This window comes from Acartia tonsa, chromosome 6 (genome assembly GCF_053477335.1).
Source record: "Acartia tonsa isolate MP-2025a chromosome 6, ASM5347733v1, whole genome shotgun sequence".
NCBI classification, from domain to species: Eukaryota; Metazoa; Arthropoda; class Copepoda; order Calanoida; family Acartiidae; genus Acartia; species Acartia tonsa.
Window position 1 is genome coordinate 43,091,367 of NC_137265.1, and position 18,645 is coordinate 43,110,011.

Sequence of the window (18,645 nt, forward strand, 5' to 3'; positions counted from 1 at the left end):
TTTAAATATTCTACCTTTAATTTAATTAATATAATGAATAAGACAATACTTAATAATATCTATATCATGTAAAATCAGATTTTTAACTAATTAAAAAAAATATATTTATTAAAAGAAGGATGAAAGCATCCAAAAAAGCGAAAATCCAAAATATGATAGCAAAACAAACATTAACCCTTGTAGATTGTTAGAACTTAACCCTTAACGGTCGGGGGGGGGGGGGCGTTGAAGGCCCCCCACTCCGGTTTTTTCCATCTCATTTTCTGTGTGTGAAAGATAAAGAGCCCAAACTGCATGACTTTTTAACTTTGGGTATGACATAAAACTGAGAGTTAGAATTTTTTTAATACCTCCATCCTGGCGGGCACAGGATACCAGAAAACGTGGCAGGGTCATCCAGGTAAGGAGCAAAAATATTTTTTTTACTTAAACCAAATTACAAAAATATCCTCTAAATGTACATCTTAATATTAAATACATGTGTTTAAATCAATTTCAGGTTTCAGGTATGATCCTGCAGGTCCTGATCCTCCAGTTCAGAAATCTTGAAAAGGCTACTGTGGCCTCAATTTTTGACTTAGATACTTCAAATTTTAAACATAATCTTTACTTACATGTCTGCATAAAGTATTGAAATTTCATAAAGATCCGCCGCCGTTTTCCCGCCGACCACCGACTGCGGCGGCTGGCATCTGCCAAGTACAGTTGCGGCCGCTGAAATTTATATTTTGATATTTCTAATATAAAATTTACATAAAGATAAACATTTTCTGCAAAAATATTTTTCTTCTAGCTTCGAAAATAAGAAAATTACAGCCGTTTTAAATTTTTAAGTAAAACAGGACCTAAAAACAAAAGTTGTTAAATAAAAGGTTAAAGGAGGCGAAAATTGACTTTGACTTACTTAAGGTCGGAAATTCATTATCAAACAGGGGACTTCTGCTGAAAATTTTTAGCCCTCTAGCTCTAATAGGAACTGAGATAATAGGGAACTGAGAACGCCCCCCTCCCCCATGACCGATTAAGGTGCGGCAAGGGGCCCGACTGTTAAGGGTTAATAAACAGAATATAACATTTTAAGCATAAACATAATTGTGTTTAAATTCGTTGTAAGATTGTCTAAATACACGATATTACTAGGACTTGATGCTTTGCTTCTAAAATTATTGCTTATTTGTTACAGATTTAAATCATCATGCCAAGCTTTAAATAGACAGAAAAATCCCAATTATAAATAAATGATAAGAGCCATCCGTTATTGATATTCATATGTTTTATTCATATATTCATTAGTTTTGACAAATTTAAAAATTTCCAACATAAAATTGAATTTTATTTTTGGGTCATAGAAAGAAAACAAGGTTACAGGTTTCATCGTATTTTCACAGTAGCTTTTGAAAGGTTATTTTAGGTTAGGTTAGGTTAAGTAAATGTTAATGATTGCCCTGCAGGGTTAGAAAATATACCCCACAGGGCTAAAAATAGGAGAAAAGCTACTGTGAAAATACTACGGAGCCTGCAACTTCGTTTTCTTTCCATGATCAAAATCTTTTTATTGCACTGACTTTTTACTTTTTTGCATGTATACGATAAAAAAACAATATAGATTATTCAAAGTTCTCAATATATAGGAAATTTATAACTTGCAAAGTAAGAAAAAATAGGTGATTTCACATACATTTCCAATTAGAACTTAAAATCTATTAAATTTTGAACTCTGAAAATGTGGTAAAACATGTCTTTCTGTCTGTACATCCATAATAGGGTGGGTCGATTTTGGACATTTTTTTTCTGAGGCCAAAGCGGGGATCTGCACTCAATTTATATAGATATAATACACCTCTGGGCGATTTAAAATTTATCCTAAGTCTTAAAACCGCTGACGACCAGACATTCAATTGTATAGCTATTTGTAAATGGGAGTCAAAAATTTATTGAATCAGAACTATGGCTTCATGGTGCTCCCTGGAAATGCCTTGAGGAGCTGAGTCAGGAACTTTTGTCCGTTTCAAAAAATCTCGTTCCTAGCCTGAGAAAATCTAAAAAAACCTCTACAAATTGGACAATTCTCAATAAACCTTAAAAATGTTTGTTTTTTTAGTGATTTCTAAGGCTAGGAACGAGATATTTTGAAACGGACAAAAGTTCCTGATTCAGCTCCTCAAGGCCTTTCCAGGGAGCACCATGAAGCAATAGTTCTGATTCAAAAATTTTTTTGAATGTCGTCTTTGCATACTAATAAGTAATGAATTATATTTTTAAGTGGTCGTGTTCTAAAACTCAATTTTTTAAAATTCTTTTTCGGTCAGAAATGTTTTTAAGGTTAATTTTATCTGTTGCATATCCCCGCTTTGTCTAATTCCGATATGAACCCACCCTAATCCATAAGGGCGAGTTCATATTGGAATTAGACAAAGAGGCATTGCTATACAAAAATTTTGATCATGAAAAGCCATGAAAACTTTTTATTATACATAATTTTTGTGAATTTTTATGAAAACAATGATTAAAACATCCACAAAGCACAATTGTATATAAATTTGTTGTAAGATTGCTCAGGTAACATAAAATACTTTGTTTAAGTCCAAAAAATATTTATGCTCTTTACCAGAAAGGAGGCAACAAAAATTGCATTTATCCTAACCTATAATATAGGATAAGATAGGGGTATAAGTTTATGGTACAAGGATAGTAGAGCTTAGTACACCTCTTTCAGTACTTGTAGCGGTTTTACTATATATTTTTATGGGTTTATATGAAAACAAATGATATTTTATCATTGGCAGCAAATATTACCTTTAATTTTTTGTATTCAACAAGGATGACAACATTCATAAAAGCGAAAATCTGATTCGAAAGAGTGGGTCAAACGAACATTAACACATGTCAGAACACGTGTCAGAACTAATTAATTAGAATATAAAAGTACAAAAGTTGAGAAAAAAATTAAGTAAATTTGTTAAAAACTGTTTAAATACAGAGAAATGTTTAATGGCTTACTTACATTTTTAGGACTTAATTATAGATATGCATCGCTTGTAACATTGTACGTTGTTGTCCTAGGAATCAGTATTCCAAAAATCAGATCAATTGGATAATAATATCACATACAAACTTGTTGTTAAAAAAGTTAAAAATCGACATGTTAAAAATGGACGTACGGACATTCTGGTATTGATTATAGAGTTGATGCGCTTTCTACATTTTACCTAACTACTACAAGAATCACCTTGCAAAGTGTGAAATCTTTAGATGCAGCTGTTTAACAGCTGAAAACATCTAAAATTACAAAATATCTAATTATGGAAACTGAATAGAAATTACCCTAATAAATAGCCGTTATATTGCTGTACAGTTTCTATAACATAATATTCTATAAAAATTTAAACATCAATGTCCCATTACAGGTTTTCAAATATATAAATCATTATATATAATTATTTTTTTCTATGCATATTTGGATCATGGAAAGAAAACAAAGTCATTCCTTAATTAGGACAGAAGTAACCTTCCTATAAAGGACATAAGTAGCCTTCCTAGAGTGAGAATTTGTTAGATTAAGGGCATAACTTGCCTACCTTAACAAAGATATTTTAAGATGGAGGACATAAGTAGCCTCCCTTTCTATTCACAAAACCTAGCTTTTCTGTCCTTTACTTTGCAAAATCTAACAAATTTATCTTTTCTGTCTTTCACATTGCAAAATCTCGCAAACATTAGCTTTTCTGTCCTTCACATAGCAAAATCTCACAAATCGTAGCTTGTTGGTCCGTCACATAGCAAAATCTCACAAAACATAGCTTTTCTGTCCTTTACATAGCAAATTCTTTCAAAACTTAGCTTTTCTGTCCTTCACAAAGCAAAATCTTATAAAATATAGCGTTTTGGTCCTTCACATAGCAAATTCTTGCATATTTAAGTTTTTGGATCATGGAAAGAAAACAAAGTCATTCCTTAATTAGGACAGAAGTAACCTTCCTATGAAGGACATAAGTAGCCTTCCTAGAGTGAGAATTTGTTAGATGAAGGGCATAATTTGCCTACCTTAACAAATATATTTTAAGATGGAGGACATAAGTAGCTGCCCTTCAACTCACAAAACCTAGCTTTTCTGTCCTTTTCTTTGCAAAATCTAACAAAATATAGCTTTTCTGTCTTTCACATTGCAAAATCTCACAAAACATAGCTTTTCTGTCCTTCAAAGAGCAAATTCCTCCAAAACCTAGCTATTCTGTCCGTAATATGGATCTTGGACAAAGTAGCTTTGGACAAAGTAGCTTCAGACAAAGTAGCTTCGGACAAAGTAGCTTCAGGACAAAGTAGCTTCAGGAAAAAGTAGCTTTAGGACAAAGTAGATTCAGGACAAAGCAGCCTTCTAAGGAAAGTAGCCTCCACTGTTAATTAAGGTCATGGCCGCAGCGCTTGGCCCCCTGGCCTGCCTAGCCACGGGCGTTTGGCCCCCTAGCCTATAACCTCACCTAACCTAACCAAAAAATTGTAAAAACATTATCAAAACTTGTAAAAACAATATCAAAAATTGTAAAAATCTATCAACCACTTTTTGCAAAATCCTCGAAATTCTTAACCACCTATGTATTATCAGTTAATGATATTTTTCTTAAATAAATGTTCTGAGGCTAAAATAGGTTAGGTTAGGTTAGGTTATAGGCTAAGGAGCTGAGCGCCCACGGCTAGGCAGGCCAGGGGGCCAAGCACTGCGGCCATATTGGAGACTATTTTTCTTAGGAAGCTACTTTTCTTAAGTAAATGTCCTGAAGCTACTTTTTCTGAAGCTACTCTGTCCAAGATCCCGTAATATAGCAAATTCTTTCAAAAGATAGCTTTTCTGTCCTTAAAACCTAGCAAAACATGGCTTTTATGTCCTTCACATAGCAAATTCTTGCAAATCATTGCCTTTCTGTCCTTCACATAGCAAATTCTTGCAAAACTAAGCTTTTCTGTCCTTAATATTGCAATTTTTTTGCAAAACTTAGCTTTTCTGTCCTTGATACCAAAAACTCACAAAACATTGCTTTTTGGTCCTTCACATAGCAAATTCTTGCAAAACAAAGCTTTTCTGTCCACATAGCAAAATATCACAAAATGTAGCTTTTCTGTCTTTCATATAGCAAATTCTTGCAAAACTTAGCTTTTCTGTCCTTAATACAGCAAAATCTTGCAAAACTCAGCTTTTTGGTCCTTAAAATAGCAAAATCTCACAAAACATAGCTTTTTGGTCCTTCACATAGCAAATTCTTACAAAACATAGCTTTTTGGTCCTTCACATAGCAAATTCTTACAAAACATAGCTTTTTGGTCCTTCACATAGCAAATTCTTACAAAACATAGCTTTTTGGTCCTTCACATAGCAAATTCTTACAAAACATAGCTTTTCTGTCATTCACAAAAGCTTTGCTTTGCAAGAATTTGCTATGTGAAGGGCCAAAAAGCTATGTTTTGTGTGGTTTTGTTATGTGAAGGACATAAAAGCTAAGTTTTGCAAGAATTTGCTTTATTAAGGACAGAAAAGCTAAGTTATGCAAGAATTTTCTATATTAGGTTTTGAAATAATTTGCTATATTAAGGATAGAAAAGCTAAGATAAGTAAGATTTTGCTAGATTAAGGACAGAAAAGCTATTTTTTTGTGAGATTTTATTATATTAAGGACAGAATAGCTTTGGTTAACAAGAATTTGCTATGTGAAGGACAAAAAAGCTATGTTTTGAAAAAATTTGCTATGTGAATGACCAAAAAGCTATGTTTTGTGAGATTTTGCTATTTTAGGACAGAGAAGCTATGTTTTGCACGAATTTGCAAGGAATAAATGTTTTAACTGCTTAAAGACTGCCACAAGCAGACCCAATATCCCAAATTCTAAGCCTTCAGCTTCAATAACAAAAAAGTTCTAGGCATTTCAAAATTACATTTTATGTACAATGAAATTTTTGAAAGATTTCAATTGCTTACAATAGAAATTACAGTATTAAAACATATCGCCTAGACACAAAATTATAATCTTATCTTTATCAACAACTTAGAATGCCAGTAACTGATTATTTTTTTACAATAAAAACATAGCGGAAACAAATAAAACTAAATACAAGCTCACCTGTGATTGGTTGTTGAGCTGATTCAGCCTTCTGATTGGCTGGAAATACTACAGTACTTTTGGTACAATGTAAGTTAAACTTGATTTATTTTAATGATTTTTACTATAAATATGGGTATTTTTATTGTAAAAATATAATTAGTTACTGGCAACCTAAATTTATGACAAAAATAAGCTTATAATTTTGTTTCTTGGCTTTGTAGTTTAATTTTAAATTTCTTAACATAAGCAATGAAAATATTTTAAAATTTTCATTGTACATAAAATGTCATTTCAAAATGCCTAAAATCTTTTGTTATTAAAGCTGAAGGCTTTGGGGTATTGGATCTACTTGTGGCAGTCTTTCAGCAGTTAGATCGGTGTATTTCTTGCAGGGTTCCTTTAAGTTAGATTTTAATAGATGAAGGACATAAGTAGTCTTTCTTAACCCGCGACCGTGGCTCAACATGTAGCGCATCCGCTCGTCGTCGGGAAGGTGATAGGTTCGAATCTCGGTCCGACACCGCGTCATAACTAAAGACGTTAAAAATTGTTCCCACTGCTACTATGTCAGATGCGCGACGTAAATAGTTAGAGCGGGGGAATGCCTTTGCCCAAAACAGTTGCAACTCGTTACCATGCACAGTTGGGACTTCTCAGACAAAGGTCGTGCATCTCAGTGAGTTGGTTGTCTGATGGGTGAATGGATGTTTACACTGCAATCATTAGCGGAGTATGTTTCAAGGTGCAACACCTAGCCCCCTAGAGTCTTATCTTAAGTAGTCTTTCTTAGACCAATTTCCAGTGAATTCTGTCCTAATTAGGAATGACTTTGTTTTCTTTTCATGATTCAAGTTTTTTTTTTAAAATCATTTCTTTTGAATGACCCTGTAAAACTGTGAAGAAACGGTGACAAAGCCGCTATGTCGGCGAAAACCTATATATCTTGGAAATTTTTTTTGCTTTATCTTGCTAAATTACACAAATTTGAGACAAGCTTATTATTTTCTAATAAAGTTGCTCTAGACACTTGTGATTTTTTGGATTTTGATATCAAGAACATGTCCCAATTGCCAGGAGAAAATATTGAAAGTTTTTATAATTTGATGAGGAATCGCGAATGAAATATTCGGCAGTTCGACTGCGTTTTTTTCCTCATATATCTGGCAACTGGCAACTGGCATGCCAAATATTATATTTCTACTCCTATTTAAAAGCCCTAAAACACACACCTTTATGGAATTCTGCGAAAGCAACCGCTACCATTAAATGTTTATGATTTTAAGAATTTAAAATTAGATTTTGTGAATCAATCAAAGATTTAAATGATAGTTAATCATTTTGATCATATTATACTTCATTGAAAATATATTATTAGATTAAATGATTAAAGGACAAGGATGACAACATCCATAAAAGCAAAGCTCTGAAATGGTAGGACTAACAAATATGAACACTTGCAGAGTATCAAACTAAAAAAGCAGAATTTAGATGTACATATAATGTCTAGAACAAATTGTAAGAAAATAGATAAGCTTTGCTTATGACATAGTAAATTGTTGTCATATGAATCAGATAAATAAGATAATTTTATATCATATGAAATGTTATTCTCCAAAAAAGCTAAAAATACGGACGGACTTTCTGGTAACGATTATAGAGTAGCTACGCTTACGAAATCGTACCCTTCATCCTAATAAGGATGACAACATCCATATGTAGTGAAGTACAAAAATATAAAACTATTTAGCAAAAAGTCAAAGAGTCAAATAAACTGACTGAAAAAGTAAGTAGTAAAATTAGACGCACAGACAAAAACAATGTATAGAGTGAATCTTCACTAAAAATCACAGCTTTTTAATTTAATAGAAGATAATTATGCTTTCCTTAATAAAATTAAATGAGTAGTGAGGTTTTTATTTTAATCTTGAAAATTTTCAAGAAGCTTTGTAAATGTCTTTGGATGGTTGTCTGTTTGTCCTCAAAGTTTTCTGATAATGTTTTCTTATTCGTTGCCGCAACAAACACTAATTTTAATCTACAGAAAGGGTAATTTTGTAAATCATCATTTAGGACATAAATCAAAATAACAAACAATTAGACATAACTAAATTAGTCGTCATGCTGTTTTTTATGAATGTATGTATAGCCAGTTATATAAATTACATATATCACAAAAATACTATTTTAAGTCCTAATATTTTTAAACTACATGGTAGAATATTGAAATTCTTTCAAATGTATGCCCTATAAATGTAAATTTAAACCATTGATTAGGAAAAATTATGCAGTTGACTAAATTCAAATTTAAATGCATTTCGTGCAACTACCCTTTAAAAAAAAAAAAATATGTTTAACTCCATGCAAAAGCAGAGATTTCGTTGGACCAAAATATAGATATATAGATAGTAGATAGTTAGACATGTAGCTAAATAAATAAATTTAGAGAAACAAAGCATATTCTATAGATTTTCATTATAACAAGGATGACAACATTCATTAAAGTGAAGCACTGAAATGGTAGGACAAAATGCTTGTATAGTGTCTGAACTGAATAATCAGAGTATAAATGAATAAGAGTCGAACCAAAATTTTAAATAAATTTGTTGAAAAACGGCTTGATACAGGATAATGTTTATGGACATACTTACATTTTTATAGAGTTGCTTCGCTTATGATTTTGTACTTTGTTATCTCAGGAATCAGTATACCAAAAATCAGATCAATCGGATACTTAGATCACATAAAAGTTTGTTGTTAAAAAAGTAAAAAAAATCAACATGTTTAAAATGGACGTACGGACATTCTGGTAGTGATTATAGAGTTGCTACGCTTTCTAAATCGTACCTAACTACTACAGGAATATATAGGATAATTCTAACATGCCTAAATTAACGAAAACAGCTATCTGTTACGGACGGACGGACGGACGTACGGACGGACCGACCATAATTATAGAAAAGCTTCACTTCTAACAATTTTACTTTGTTGGTAACTATTCTTAAATTAGATTAGAGTAACATTGTGACTGTGTGTGTTTGTCTTTTTGCCTGTGTGTACCAAGAATCTCGCTTACCACTGGACCATTAGTTCTCTTTCACATTGTTGCTTTTATAGGTCTTTTCTGAATGGAATCCCAACCCTCCAAAAAGATGGGGGGGGGGGGGTAAAGGAGTTATTACGCTCAAAATTATCCATAATTTCAAAACTTATTCTTATAGTTTATTTATTGTAGCAAATCTAGGCTATAACTCACTTGAAGTTAGATCTTAATCTTTTAAAAATATATTTAGTCTTAGATAATTAGATAGTAAACAAAGGTATGTGGAAATAGTTGTATCTGCAGCAAAAGTTTTTAGTAGCTGCGCTTCTTTAATAAGAAAGTAAATCTCTAGATGTAGGGAAGACTGTACTGAGTATGTATGGCCACTGTTTGAAAAAAGCTGAAATAAAGTAGAGTTGCTGCGCTACTTTTCCTCAAAAAAAGTATCCTATAATTGGATGATAAGAAAAATGTTTAAGTTAAGCTCAAATAGAAATAAAAATTTACCAAATATGGAACAATTTTAGCTGGAAAATAAAGATAAATAAATGATTTTAAAATAAGATGTTTTATAAATACAAATTATACAGTAATACAACTTTATATTATAATAATTAAATGTGATTTTTTTTTGTATGTATACTAATGGTTTAATGCTTTTTTAAAAACACAATCTCTCAAAAGTACAGATTCTATTGGCTATGACCCATTAGATAAGAAATTAAAGTTTTTTTTGTTTGAAGCAAAATATCTTGGAAATGGGATATCGAACTTTATAATCCATTTTTCTAACGTAACAAAAATTTCATAGCTAAAACATACAGATACTATATTACTTTTTACTTTATTTTTAGAATATAGTTTTTGGAAATGTCCTTTGGCCCCATGTATTGATATTTCAGGGATGATGTGGACGATAGGCTACATTTTCACTGCTACCCAAAGCTTTCTAACTACGTTATTTGTTTATTGAATCAAAACTTTGGGTATTTTTATTGATTTTTTATATGATTGTATCAAACTTTTTAACAATTTATTTTAATGTGCAGAAGGGGTAATTTAGTTTATCATTATTGGAAATGTTGTTTGTCAATGTTGAGTATTATTTTATTCTCCCTATCCCTTTTTTCACACGTTTCATTTTGGGTTTTAGTATCAAAAAATTCAGGAAAAAAGGAAAAAAATACAAGAGAAAGATTTTGGTATTTTTATGAAGAAAGGTATAAACTATATTTTATTTCATAAATCTTTAATTTAGACCAGAACAGGTTTAAGGCTATTTTACCCAGAAATATAGATACATACTTCTTCTTTTCAAATGTTAATTTTAAAAAATTAACTAATTGTAATAAAAATGTTGTTACTAAGTATTGGATATTTATTTCTGGTCACTTTACTGTTAACTTTATCCATGAATATCTTTTAGGAAAAGTTTTTACATTTTAGCCCCCCGGGGAGTGTGTGAAATGTTTGTATGACCTTTTATCCCACGTAAATTAATTAAAGCATAATACTCATTTGTTTTGTATTTATTTAAATTTTGATTTTTATTTATTTTTAACAGATCTTGAAAAGTTTTTCATATATGAAAAATAGTTAAAGATATGTTTTTAAAAGGGATAGGGAAACATTTACTTTAGGATAATACATTTACTTTCTTAAGCATATATGTAATTGTTGAATTAAAAATACATTTGTATCATTGCCATGCATAGTTAAGACTTTCAGACAAAGTAGAGTGGGAAGGCAGTAATCAAAACCACCTAATGACATCATCAAGATTCCTTGAAAATAATATTTGATAGAACTATTTATAGATATTTCTATTATTATAAGAAACACTTTTGTGTAAGAATATTTTTTTTTGGGTAACAGGAAACATTGGACGATTAAACTTGACATATGTTGTGTGTATTTAAAACTTTAAAACAGTGTGGTTGACAAAACAGCACAAACGTACACAACTTTTTGCTTCACTCCTATTATTTCACATACCCACTTTGGCAATTATTTTTTTATGCGTTAGCACTTAGCCTTTCCATGTTCTGTCTATAACACAAGAAACCAAAATATTTCTTTTCAGTGTACCCTTTTTATTACTTTACAACAGCTAGAAGTTTTGTAGTTATGAAGGAACACTTGGCAATAAATATTTGAGTTTAAAACAACAATTTGTTAAATATCTTACTTTCAATTTCTTATTAACTTATTAAACTTCTATTGGTTCAGCAGTTATCAAGATCTTATGCTACACACTAACAGACATATGTTACTTTCTTAAAAAGATTTAGCATTTTACAATTATCCTGGGGGCTGTAACAGATAGAAAAATCGAAATATAGATACATAGAAAGATAGATAGATAGTCCGTTTGATGGATAAATAGATAGTTAGTAAGCTAGCTAGATAGATAGATAGTCCGTTAGATAGATAGATAGATAGTCCGTTAGATAGATAGATAGATAGTCCGTTAGATAGATAGATAGATAGATAGTCCGTTAGATAGATAGATAGTCCGTTAGATAGATAGATAGTTCGTTAGATAGATAGATAGTATTAGATAGATAGATAGTCCGTTAGATAGATAGATAGATAGATAAGATAGATAGATAGATAGATAGATAGATAGATAGATAGATAGATAGATAGATAGATAGATAGATAGATAGATAGATAGATAGATAGATAGATAGATAGATAGATAGATAGATAGATAGATAGATAGATAGATAGATAGATAGATAGATAGATAGATAGATAGATAGATAGATAGATAGATAGATAGATAGATAGATAGATAGATAGATAGATAGATAGATAGATAGATAGATAGATAGATAGATAGATAAATAGATAAATAGATAGATAGATAAATAGATAGATAGATAGATAGTACGTTAGATAGATATAGATATATAGATAGATAGATAGATGATTTTCTTGGTGAAAGAATTTTTTTTGGTGAAATCAGTCCATAAACAAGGAATTTGAGTTTAGTGGTTCAGAGAGTCATTCTAGGTAAACTACGTTATCAGATTTGTAATCTCCAATTAATATCCAGGTGAAAGGAAAAAAATTGGTTGAAATTGGTAAATAAACAAGAAAGTTGGATTTAATGGTTCAAAGATTCATTTTAGGTAAACTGCAACCAAACTAGAAGCGATCATGACAAGTTTAGTGATTTTTTAACTTAATAATTTGAAAAATTTATTTTTATTGATTTTCCCTTATTTAAAAAAAATTTAATTTTCCTCGAAATCTGAGAATGGTAATTAATCAAAGGAATTTATTGAAAAATATATGTGAAAAAATCACTAAAATTTCAAAAAATCTTGAAGCCGGCTGCAATTTTATATATGGAGTTTTACTATATAAATACTAAGAAATTTTACTTAATAGCATATATTCTCTCTTTTTCGAAGCCACTTTTTTTCACAGCCGGCTTCAAAGTAATATATGTATACTAAGATTATCCTACTCATCTGATTTTTGGAATTATGATTCATAGGACAACGAGGTAAAAATTATACGTGAGGCAACTTTATAATCAAATCCTAAAAAGGAAAGGCAATTTTGAAAAAAATTATATACTTATTATTTGATTCTTAATTATTTACATAAAAAGTGAACATTTAAATTATAAATTTCAAGACTAATTCAACACAATATAATATCTTCTCAAAATATGTCAAATTTATACAAAAAAAATTGAACTTTAGAATGGCCCAGAAGGAAAAATGGTATTTTCCTCTTAGATATTTTTTTTTTCAATTTTGAAAATTTGAGTAACCCCCCCCCCCCCCCCCCAGACACTGAACTATGAACTCTGGCCGCAGCGCTCGGCTCCCTAGCCTGCCTAGCCGCAGCGCTCGGGGGAGGGGGGGGGGGGGTACTCAAATTTTCAAAATTGAAAAAAAAAATTTCTAAGAGGATAACGCCGGAAAAATAAGCGTCATTAAGAAAGAAAAATAAGCGTCATTAGAAGGAAAATTAAGCGTCATTGGAAGGAAAACTAAGCGTCAAATTTACATACAATTTCGTTTAGACTTTGAAATTAAGGTTCTGCTTATTAAGTTCTGACACTCTACAAGAGTTATTGTTTGTTTGTTTTTTGATTCATAATTTTCTTGGCTCACAGCCTCACTACTTATCATTGTTGTCACCCTTGTTTTCTTAACTTCTTTTCTAACAAAAACATTTTTTAGCTCTTGAAATGCATATTATTAGATTGTAAACAGTTAATTATATCAAAATTAAAATTTAATATATGATCAAAAAGTTTTTTATAATTTATTTACATTATTTCATCTCTCAACACTTCAATAAGAATTAAAAACATAATATTACTTTATGTATATACTAGCAGCTTCTCCCCCAGAAGACTCTAGAGGAGCTTAAGGTGGAAGGAGAAAGTCGACCCACTCAAAATTTTCAATTTGATTTTTAAAAAGAAAAATTAAAAACGAATTTTTAGGGGGGGGGGGGGGCATTTGTATTGGGGGTGTGGGGATACCCTCTCACAAAAAAGTTCAAAACCATTCCTTGACCTATAAGAAACTTACTGTAAAGGAGAACCATATTGGTTCAGCAGTTAGTGAGATCCTTTGCTACAGACAAAAAAAGCTTACTACTTTATATAATAGAGTACAGACAGGCTAGCATATTTGGAATATAGTAAAACCTACAGATTTCTTGCTAATTAAACATTGATTTTATTTTCCTTTTTGCCTTTTCACTCATTGTCTCATGTAAATACCCATCAAGTTCCTGTATCTCATTCATTTGTAATCCATCAAGCTCTTCAAGATCTCCATTGTGTACTATAATTGTTTGTGGTGTATAGTGCAGAATATAGTTTCTTGTGTCAGTATCACAAATGAATACAACCATATTTGTTACTGGTTTTAGATTATGTAGGTCATTTGTAATTATGATGGCTTTATTTTTTTTCTGATTTTCCTCAAGGGATTTCTGATACTGATCCCACCCTGATTCAAGTAAGAAAACAATTTCTTGGTCAACTCCAAACTTATCTTTTAATCCTTGGCACAATATCTTTGCATTTTCTTTAGGATGTAATATTACAACACTCTCAGTTGCATCTTTGAAATACTTGTCAATGACAGCTTTGACTAAATTAACTTTGTTATATCCTCTACCATCTATTTTATAACAGAATGGAATATTAGGTCCAATATTTATGTATTCATGTAAATCTTTGTCTTGTAAAAGTCTATTGGCCTTAGTTAATTCCATATCCCTGAATATAACAATTGCAAAGGACATTATTCTCAGGACTGCATCTCTTACCATAGCATTTAAATCAACAAAAGATTCATCATTAAGAATAAGAATTACATTTCTTGCTTGTGCTCCTCGAAAGTTTTTGATACTGGTAACAAGAATTCCATCCGGTTTCTTAAGAAAAGATTGAATATCTTGATATTCTTCTTTCCTATTGTCTACTACCAGGACCCTTCTATCTGGAAAGCTTTTTCTCAAACATTGCTCAAATGTATCAGGAATGGAGGACTCTTTAATGAATGTGTTCTTTGATTTGTTCTCTGTTAAAATTACAACAGATTCTCCAGGATTGGAAACAAAGTACTTATTTATGGCTGCTTTTGCTAACAACATGTAATCTATCTTTCTCAAATTGTGATAGTAATAACATATAGGGCCTGCAACATTTTTTTCAGGGGTTATACAGATTTGCTTTTTATTGCCATTTACAATGTCTACACCACCAAGAACTTGTGAAATATTCACAATAGTTTCTGAGTTCCTCATGTTATATCTTAATCTTATTCGTTTAATTGGATATTTAGCTTGCATTTCAGTCATCCATTCACTTTCATGCTCTGATTTTACTTTCAAAAATGGATGTTTTATTGTAATACAAATGTTTTTACTTTTCTGTAGAAGATCAGGTAGTATTTGTCCTAAAAAATAAACATTAAGAAAGTAATTGTGTCTGTTGCAGTTGAATAAAATTTTAATTTAATAAATTGTAAAATTATACCTGATTTAAACAAAAAAATTATATACCTTTTCCTGTACACTCTGGAAGTTCATCAATAAGAACATATTCATACTCATTGTGCTTTAAATAATTTTCAACTAATTCATGTATTCGTATGTAGCCAATATTTGTTTTAGGAATTTCAGATTTATATTTTTGGTAATGTTCAAATAATGTTCTACATGTGACAACTTCTATGTTGTGAAAATCTTCAAAATCATTGATGGCTATTAAATCCATTATAGCAAAACCTTTATACTCATCTATATGTCCTGGAGGACCGTTGATGTTAGTAAGATTCATGAATGCAATGCGCTCTTCTGGATTTGCTTTTGCATACATTTTAGCTTTTTCTTTTAAGACATATGTTTTACCTGTTCCAAAATCTCCATCAACAAAAAGTATGGTAGAAGTATCTTTGATTGCATTCATTTGTTCAGGAGTTAACATATAGCATAAGTATTCATATTTATTGTTTCTATCTTCTAATGCTACATTCTCCCCATCAATACAAATGTTTTTGGCAATTAGTTTCATTTCTGTTTGTTTGCTTAAGTCTAAAGGATCTATGATTAGCTGGTTTGTAATGCTGGTATTTATCATACATGCGAATCCTAACAAACCAACCAATAAATCCTTACATTCAGTATCGTATTCTTCTTTCTTGAATTTCTTATAATTTCTTATGACATTTTGTATCCAAGGAATCATGTCCACCATATCAGATGCTGAGACAATAAAGTCTCTACAGTATTTACATGGTGAGTCTCCACTATCTACTTCAAGATTAGGAGTACAGGCACCTTTCACAAACTTCCATTCATTAGATAAAACTGCTCCAAACATCTTTTTGAAAAATCCCAAATGTTTAACAGTCTGGGAAGAGGCTTTTTTAAGTGCCTGTATTTGTGCACCACTCTTAACTTCAATGTTTATGATCAACTTATATTCAGGAAGAACAACTAATTCATCCCACTCCATAGAGTTGTCTTGTACATTAAAGAGGTACCATTGATATCTGTAGAAACTTTCTAGATTTTCATCTGCAATTTTTTTCATTTTGGCTTCACCCTCTGTCTTTTTAACCTAAAAATTTACAAGGTAATACTAAGCATTTTTATTCATCAATAAACATACAGTTCTTAAAAGCGAAGCTTTTCTATGATTAAGGTTTGTCCGTCCGTCCGTAACGGATAGCTCTTTTTGTTAATTTAGGCATGTTAGAATGTTCCTATCCATTTCAAACTTTGCATGATGATTCCTATAGGAGTTTAGTACGAGTTAGAAAGCGAAGCAACTTTATAATCGTTACCAGAAAGTCCGTACATCCATTTTAAACATGTTGCTTTTTAACTTTTAAAAGAACAAATTTTTATATGATAAAACTAGTTTTTCAACAGATCTACTTACAATTTTGATTCTTACGACTTTAATACATTTATATTTTGATTATTCCCTTCTGACACTGTACTCTAGTGTAAACGGGGTATTCCTGTTCCTGGTCAGGAATATCATTCTCATTTCAACAAAAAGCTCATTTTTTTATGCTAAAATGTGGTTTAATTTTGGTTTTTAATTTTCATTTATTTCCCGGCTATGATCATTTATATCCCTGATATCAAGTTTCTTTTAATAATTAATAAAAATTCAAAAAACTTCCAAAAAAAATTAAAAATCTTCTAAAAATGACTACCTCCGGGAAATAAATGACTACCTCCGGGAAATAAATGACTACCTCCGGGAAATAAATGAATATTTACATCCACTATTTAAGGGGTTATTTATATGGGAATGTTGATTTGTCCTACCGTTTCAGAGCTTCGCTTTTATGGATGTTGTCATCCTTGTTATAATAAAAACTTTGTATAAGGAAAGAATATGTATAATACCTGCTTAAATAGCCAGCTCAAGTTTTCATCAACTCTTATCCCACTTTTTAATTGTTTATGAAGATTTATGCATACATCAAGATCTTCATTGGTAATGTTCTCAATCTCAAGTATACCCATGACTGCTCTTTCATGGTGATTCAAGTCTGCAAATTGATCCTTTCCTCGACATTTTTTTCCTTTTTCTAGTTTTGCTTTGAAACAATCTTGAGATTGAAAACCTTTCAGTACAAAAGCCTCAAGATTTAAGTTTTTAAGAGCTATGACTATTAGGTTATGAAGTTTGCTTTCATGAAATTCATCCAAAAATTTGTCGTTTTCTTTCTTGGTGCCAGAAACTTTCAATATACGAGGCTGTTTCGGTACTTCCATTTGATTTGGAATTGCAATAACTTTTTCATGCTGGTTAAAATAATATTCTCCTATTTTATCCTTAAATTCATTAATTTTATCTAAAATTGTGCATGTTTGGCCTGTATTTCCAGAGTCAAGACAGTATATTGTTTCTTTAACAAGATTGAATTTGTTTCTAAATTGTTCAGAATTCTGTACATCATGAGTTGTTAGAGAATCCTGCCCAAGGCTAAATTCACAGGATTTATTGTGTTTATTCTTTACTGTATCCATACCTGAACAAGGATGACAACATCCATAAAAGCGAAGCACTGAAACGGTAGGACAAACAGACATTAACACTTGCTTATTGTTGTCAGAACTGAATAATCATAATATAAATGTATAAGAGTCAAAGCAAAATTGAAAGTAAATTTGATGAAAAACTGCTTGATTAAGGATAATATTTATGGACATACTTACATTTTTGGGACTTAATTATAGAGTTGCTTCGCTTATTACATTATACTTTGTTATCCCAGGAACCAATATACCAAAAATCAGATCAATCGGATGATTAGATCACATAAAAATTTGTTGGTAAAAAAAGTAGAAAAATCAACATTTTTAAAATAGACGTACGGACATTTTGGTGATGATGATAGAGTTGCGACGCTTTCTAAATCGTACCTTACTATTAAAGGAATCACCATATAAAATTTGAAATCGATAGGACAATTCTAACATGCCTAAATTAACGAAAAAAAGCTATCTGTTACGGACGGACGTACGGACGGACGGACCGACCCTAGTTATAGAAAAGCTTCGCTTTTAAAAATGGAATTTTAAGTATTTCCCTAAAAACCTAATGCTCTAAATTTTATCAAAATTTTGGGTACATTTATGGTTTGAACCGGTTCTAAGCTATGCTAAAATTAAACGTATCATTTCGTATTTTAGACAATTTTCTAAGAATAAAGAAATAAAAATCATAACATCAATACAAGTTTAGTTTATCATTTTACTTTCGGTGGAAAGCTGTCTATAATATGATGTGATAAATAACTATTTTTAAAAATGTTTGGTACCCTGTTACATTATTATTTTAAATGAAATTGTTACCAAAATTTTTATAACCATGTTATTTTATTTGCTGGCTTTAAAAGTTTGAGTACTTAAAAAATATATTATGGTTGGTTCTAAGCTTTTCCGCCAGTAATTTTGGTCTACAAAATAGGTTTTAAGTTATGTTTTAGGGGTTTAAAATCT

The 18,645-nt window shown here is 30.9% G+C and overlaps 2 protein-coding genes across 3 annotated transcripts in view; one reads left to right on the plus strand and one right to left on the minus strand.

Moving 5' to 3' along the window:
• LOC145323391 (uncharacterized) overlaps positions 1-18,645 on the plus strand; it is a 35,816-nt gene that overhangs the window by 11,779 nt on the left and 5,392 nt on the right. The window lies entirely within an intron of this gene.
• LOC145322730 (uncharacterized) lies at positions 13,064-17,668 on the minus strand. Of its 2 annotated transcripts, none has more exons than XM_080164974.1 (3): positions 17,044-17,668; positions 15,529-16,240; positions 13,064-15,074 (listed from the first exon to the last, which is right to left on the minus strand). In XM_080164974.1, exons 1-3 carry the CDS (start codon positions 17,413-17,415, stop codon positions 13,828-13,830), a joined length of 2,331 nt encoding a protein of 776 aa, XP_080021100.1. In that variant the 5' UTR covers positions 17,416-17,668; the 3' UTR covers positions 13,064-13,827. The 2 variants fall into 2 exon arrangements, with proteins under 2 accessions (XP_080021100.1, XP_080021099.1); XM_080164973.1 differs by having other exon boundaries at positions 15,181-16,240.

Coding starts and splice junctions, on each gene's coding strand:
- LOC145322730 (XM_080164973.1), bottom strand. CDS start 17,415: ATGGAAGTACCGAAACAGCCTCGTATATTGAAAGTTTCTGGCACCAAG. Junction 16,241..17,043: donor TGAGCTGGCTATTTAAGCAG/GTATTATACATA, acceptor GTAAATTTTTAG/GTTAAAAAGACAGAGGGTGA. Junction 15,075..15,180: donor TCCAGAGTGTACAGGAAAAG/GTATATAATTTT, acceptor TTTATTTTTTAG/GACAAATACTACCTGATCTT.